Here is a 6443-nt window from a genome sequence, read left to right as displayed (position 1 = left end):
AAAGGTGAAGAAAGGTGGAAAATCAGCTAAGTCATCCAAAGGTCTAGAAATTTTCTAGGTGGTAATTGAAATTCATCTCTGTTATATCCAGATTCAATACTTGCAATTATGGATACCCAACAACCATCTGTTTTAATATGCTGTAAAACAAAACCACATACTTGAAGAAATTTCATTCTGCAACTACAATTATTAGAGAAAAATCATGCAGGCATGTGAGAAATATAAGAAAGCCAGTACTAGAACATGCTTGTGTGCTTTTTTAGGTTGAGTATTCAATATTTTTTGTGTTCATGTTAGTTGATACTTTTATTTAGGCACCTATGTTTAGATGAGTTAGATAATAATATATTAAATTATTAAAAACAAATAATAGAATAATAAAAAATTGATAAATGGAAAATACTTGTATTTACTTTGACAATTTTAACAACAACCTCACATAACTATATATTTTTTCATTCTCATTGTAAAATAAAATCATACCCTAAAATAAAATCATATAGGATAGCTGGATAGGATAGGATAGGATAGGATAGGATTTATTGCAAAAAGTAAGATAGCATCCTGTAAGATGTTTCTAGAATCCCCTACAACATGTATAAAAACAAACCATAGCAGTTTTCTAAAGTCTCATCATTCAACATATTCTCAAAACAAGTCATACTTTTATAAAATATTTCTCTCCTCTTTTTCTTCCAAGAAAACTCCAATACCATGGCATTATCCTCCTCTTCTCCACCATCTTCCAAAAAATTTATTCTTAGGTCTTCCGAGAAGGAGTTTTTCGAAATCGACGAAAACGCAGCAAGGCTTTCTCAAACTCTCAAGTTCATGATCGAAGACCTCGGCGACAACAACAACCTTATTCCGGTGCCTAATGTCAACTCTAAAATTCTCTCTAAGGTTATCGAGTATTGCAACAAGCACGTTGTTGCCAATAACCCCGAATCCAAAACCACTGAAGATGAAATAAAACAATGGGATAAACACTTCCTCAAAATTGACCAAGAGACCCTCTTTGAACTCATTCTCGTGAGTATTTGTTTTTTCTTTGATTTAATAATTTTATTTATTGTTGATTTTATTGAATTCTTTCGGTTGTTTTTCTTTACATTCCAATGTTTGATAAGATAGATGAAGAAAGGGTAATAATTAAAACTACTAAGTTTCGTTTTTAGTTAATTTTTTCATATATATTTAATTTTATGATGAATAAATTATCTTATTAATTGGTTAACCATTTCATTGATATAGAAAAAACACGGTCCTAATTGAATTATTTAATGTAAGAGATACTAAATTATTGTATTCATTAATTGCTAACCAATCATATGAGACTATGATATGAGAGTATCAATATACATTAATTACATATATCTACATAATTGATAATATTCTTAGTTAAGAAGATACCACTATATGTAATTTTTCTACTTTAAAAGTTGAATTTATAAATATATGTCGATTACAATAATAACTACGAGTTAGAGATAAATCAATAGATAATACCATAAAAGTTTTGAAGTACGGAGTAATTGATAGTCATCAAAAGTTAACCTTCACATAAACCCTAAAATTTGAAGGTAAAAAAATAGACCTCCAATTTTATTAGTCTTTTTATTTATAAAATATTAATTAATTGCATTAGTTAAATTACTAAAGTGAATAATATTCGTGCAGGCTGCAAACTACTTGAATATAAAGGGTTTACTAGACTTGACCTGCCAAGCCATTGCCGATATCATAAAGTCTAAAAGTCCTGAGGAGGTAAGGAAGATCTTCAACATCGTCAATGATTTTACTCCTGAAGAAGAAGCCAAAATTCGAAGGGAACATCAATGGGCCTTTGATGATCGTGAGTAAGCTGATATTCAGACAACAATTGCGAAGAAATTGACAGAAGGAAATATGATTTGCTGATGTTGTTGTTTCTTCATAAATTTTAGTTAATGAACTCTTCTTTATTAACGAGTTTAAGAAAGATATGATTTTATGTATTTCCGAATAATAGACATTGTTGCTTCTCCAGTTATCGTATTAATCTATGTCTTGCATGTTATTTTTTGTCTGTTTAATTTTTTTTTACTCGTATCTAATTTTATTATATTAGCTCATTAATGTTGTTTGAATTGTATTGTTTTCCTTTGCTAAAGTTTTCTCAAACCTTTATTTTTTTATTTACTCCATCGTCTTTAAAACTTTCTTGAATTTCATTCTTGGCTTCCTTTAAAATTTCATTATTTTTTTCTTGAATCCTCTTTCATTTTCTTACTTTACTCACTTTTTCAAATTATGTCCTTTTCTTTATGATATTGTACGAATCCTTATGGAAATTCATGTTAGCTGACTCCAAGTTATTTTGGGACTAAGGCTTTTTCCTAAATAACTTTTTTTTAAACAGGGCCTAATTTTATTTTTTTTTTTTTTTTTTTTTTTTTTAACTAGGCTGAAAGGTAACTTAATTGTAACATTAAACATGAGTAAGAACTTGACAACTCTTAATTTAGTGGAGGCTTTGAGTTCAACTTGACAACAATTAAAATTGTAAGATTTGTTTAAAGGTCTTAAAAGCCTGCCCATTGATTGGTCCATTGATCATATATATCATATATGGCGTATGATCTTCCATTCAAAGATATGGAAAAAAAATTATGATGTACACAATCAAAATAATATCAAAACCATATCATATATTTAAGGTAACTTATAAAATATCTTAACAAATCCTAACACCCCTTAAGTGGAGGTGAGAAGCAATTCCCATCTTATGTAATAAATAAACCAATTTCATCTTGCCAAGGGCCTTGCATGGGTGAACAAAATAACAGTTAAATTTTATGGTCAGTTCGTTTATGAGAAACAATTACTATACATAATAAAATCTCCTTTAATCACATTAATTCACAAGTGATAGAATTCAAAATAAACACGCTTTAATTTTTGCCTTTGTAAAAAAACTACAAACAATGATTTGTTTCTTAGTCTTCCATGAAATGGGAGAATGAACAAGAAACATGATCCATCCAGTGAAAGATCTACGTGTAACAGGATAGGCGAGCCAATTTGAATCACACCAACCATGCAAGGTTAAATCACTATCAACACTTAAAAAAATTCCTTGTCCAGGAGTGCCTTTCATATATCACATGAGCCTTATTTTAAGGATGCTTCCCGGTGTTCAATTTTTCATGAACTGAAATAAGACATGACATAAATAAGAAAGATTTGGTCGAGTGACCGTGATATAAATCAGCCTTTGATAAGCTTCAAGATCAGAGAGTGCAAAACTACTAGCCAAGCCTAGCTTGTGGTTTTAATCATCAATAGGAAATCCAATAGGTTTCGTAACTAATAATCCATACACAAAAAATGATATCTAGAGTAAACTTCTTTTGATAAAGAAACAAACTAGAAGAACTACTAGCCACTTCAATAATGCCAAAAAAATATTTCAAAGAACCAATATGCAAGATCCTTCATATGAAAATAATCACTGAATGTCGTTAAAGAAGAAGAATCATATCATTCCCAAAAATAATAAGATCATCAGCATAATATAAATAAGAACATTGATTTGTATAGAACCAATCTTTAGTATATGTGAATAAAGAATAATCGGAGTACGTACATAAGACACTGTACTCTTTCGAAGCACACAGAGTTTCATAAACACAATAGCAATCAGAATACAACACGTCGGTGCTTATTTAATACCATTAAGAGAATTTCGATGACAACATACCTAGTTAGGGTAAGAATGAAGAGTAAAAACTAGAAGGTACTTTCATGTATACCTCCTCATCAAGATCTCCCATTATAAAGACATTGTGAAAACAAATATAATGTAGCTCCTGGTTTATAGAAGCTGCAATAACAAGAAATTAAGGCTTGTATTTTTACCATTTTAGCCACGGGTGCTAAATTTTTGGTGTAATCAATTCCTCCCTTTTTTTTTATTACTAAAGACAACAATTCCACATTTTAATTATTTAATTCTCCCATTGGAATTTTATTTGATCCGATACACCAATCAACTGCCAAAAGGATGTTTTTCGAGAGGAAGATCTTGCTTCCATTGTATTGTCCTCGTGCCATTCTTTTCTAGAGCATGTTTTTAATTTTTCATAATTTCTATTCAACCTACATTATCCTTACTAGAGTGCAACTGCTTGTGATTTCAATTCTCTCCTTAAATTTAATATGGTGATTTCAAGTGGTAAAATCAACTCTTTTTTTTTCTTAGGGTGATATAAAATAGTTTGGATTTTTTTAATGGTAGGTAAAATTTAGCTCGTAATTTGAACTTTTTTATTGATTTTTTTGGACTTTTAGATGTTTACTTAAGCTCTTAGTTTGTTAGTCTCTCGGAGCTGATTTTTTCTTTTTATTTTCTGAGATTGGTATTGTGAGTGGCTGTTGGTGGGGGACAGTGGGTGGCTTTTAAAGTTTTTTTTTCTTCATTTTGTTTCGTTGGTGTTTTCCGACAGTTTTGTGGTCATAAAAAATACCAATAGTTTTTAGCACTCATTGTTCACATGGTTAAAGTCTTTCCAATGTTACCAAATATAAGTCGTTGAAAAATGTATTTGAGCTGTCAATTTTGCATGCACGTAAATGTAAAATTTATCTATCAAATCTAATAAATAATAATGGGATGTTCCTAACACAATTTGAGCTTTTAATAAGGTATCAAATAAACTCTCTTTCTCGAGACGAAACACCTTTTAATTAAATGCGATAATCATTAATCAAGTCATTAACGAACATTAACTAGAAATTCTTGAATGAATTTCAACATTATTATTGCCCCGTGGATAAGGATCTTCACAAGTTCTAGTCGAAAATATCAACAAGAATGTTTTTATTACAAACTACCAAATTGAAAAGATCATTGAAAATTAATTTATACTCTATTAGATTACGAATAGATACGAGAGAGATTAGATGGAATGTTCATGTGTTACACTGTTATCAAGATGTACATACCGCGCGCTAACTTTTGTTTATATATTATAAATATCTAGTGAAGTACAATACTGTTAGTTGAGACGAACACTACAAGAGGAGGGGTGAATTGTAGTGTTCCTAGTGACTACTCTTTGCAGAATGTAAAACAGAATGTAAAGGAACTTGCAATGCACACAATTCATATTTTACGAGGAAACCTTCCAGGACCCAACTTGAAGTAAAACTTCGATGTTTCTAAGGGATTTCAAAACTAAACCAATTCACTATAATAGGACAAACACACAAGTTACAACCTATTATAATTAATCAGACCTTTACTCACAAGTTCCTGACTGAACTTGCTACCCAGTAGGACTATATCCTACCCAACCTAAGTCTTTGACTTAGATTCACTCATATTCCCTAAACACTACTCAGTCAGCTTCAACCTAGAAGCCTACAACACTATATGAAAAGATAGATTACAAACACATCCAAGAACCCAACCAATTACAAAATATAAACTCTTATTATATAAGAGACAAGCTACGCATGAAATCCGAAACTAATATGACAAAGTTATGGACTTGGAAAACTTACACAATTAAGCACACTTCGATTTCTTCATGCATAAACTCACAGAAAAGAATGAATTAGGATTTCTACAATTTATACAAGACTTGCTTGTAAAGGAAGTAGGGTTTTCATAAGAAAAATATGTTATTTTACCAATATATTAAAACACGGTTTTAAGTAAATCTATTTTAAAGAAAATCTTTTAGAAAACTTACCAAAGATAAATTATCGAAAAGAATAATATCTTTTTGATAATTGGTTTTGAAGAAATAAATCATATAGAAAATCTTTTCCTAAAAACTTATCTTTTTAAACTTTCCTATTTTAAGAAGCTTCCCAAGATTTTTGTCACATTTCTAATAAGTCTCACGAGTAAAAGTACTTAACATATTTACAGCAAATCTAAATGATAAAATATTTAAAAAATAAAAAAACTAATTTGCTTCGCCAATACTCTGTATTCTAGGACACTTAGGCTTCACATAGTCCAGGACTAAGTTCCCGCTGTAACTTGCTATCTAGTTCTGAATTGGAATTTCGCAAGCCAAGTTCTTCTAGAACTTGTTGTTTTCAACGCAGACCAAGTCAACACTCTAACTTGCTGTCTTCAAGTTCCTGTTAGGAAACTTAGTTAGTTCCTGTGAGGAAACTCTTCTCCTATCTTTCTTAACTTTCATTGAGATCTCTATGAGTCTTCATAGTTAGGATCCCCTTCCACTTCCAAAGTCAACTTCTTCTGTTCTAGTCACAACACTTAGAGAACTCTTATTAATTTGAAGTTTGCTTTATTTAAGTGCATCATCATCAGACCTTTAATCAACGATTCCCCCCTTTTTGATGATGACAAACTTTAGCAAACTTCTAAGGAAAGTTAAACCACATAGAAGTTCGTTATTTTTGTATTTTTGTTTTAACAG

General features: G+C 30.4%; 1 protein-coding gene across 1 annotated transcript; it reads left to right on the top strand.

The window, feature by feature from the left end:
- Positions 1-619: 619 nt before the first annotated feature.
- Positions 620-2229, top strand: LOC110703583 (SKP1-like protein 1A). Its single transcript, XM_021881363.1, has 2 exons — positions 620-1035; positions 1684-2229. The coding sequence occupies exons 1-2, from the start codon at positions 718-720 to the stop codon at positions 1864-1866; spliced, it is 501 nt and encodes a 166-aa protein (XP_021737055.1). The 5' UTR covers positions 620-717; the 3' UTR covers positions 1867-2229.
- The last annotated feature ends 4214 nt before the right edge of the window (positions 2230-6443 follow it).

The sequence above is a fragment of the Chenopodium quinoa genome, unplaced genomic scaffold (assembly GCF_001683475.1).
Source record: "Chenopodium quinoa cultivar QQ74 unplaced genomic scaffold, ASM168347v1, whole genome shotgun sequence".
NCBI classification, from domain to species: Eukaryota; Viridiplantae; Streptophyta; class Magnoliopsida; order Caryophyllales; family Amaranthaceae; genus Chenopodium; species Chenopodium quinoa.
This window is presented reverse-complemented; position numbering and strand designations above follow the sequence as displayed.

Excerpts from the sequence above, each read along its gene's own strand:
- LOC110703583 (XM_021881363.1), top strand. The coding sequence starts at position 718 with ATGGCATTATCCTCCTCTTCTCCACCATCTTCCAAAAAATTTATTCTT. Across the intron at positions 1,036-1,683 it reads CCCTCTTTGAACTCATTCTC|GCTGCAAACTACTTGAATAT; the intron begins GTGAGTATTTGT and ends ATATTCGTGCAG.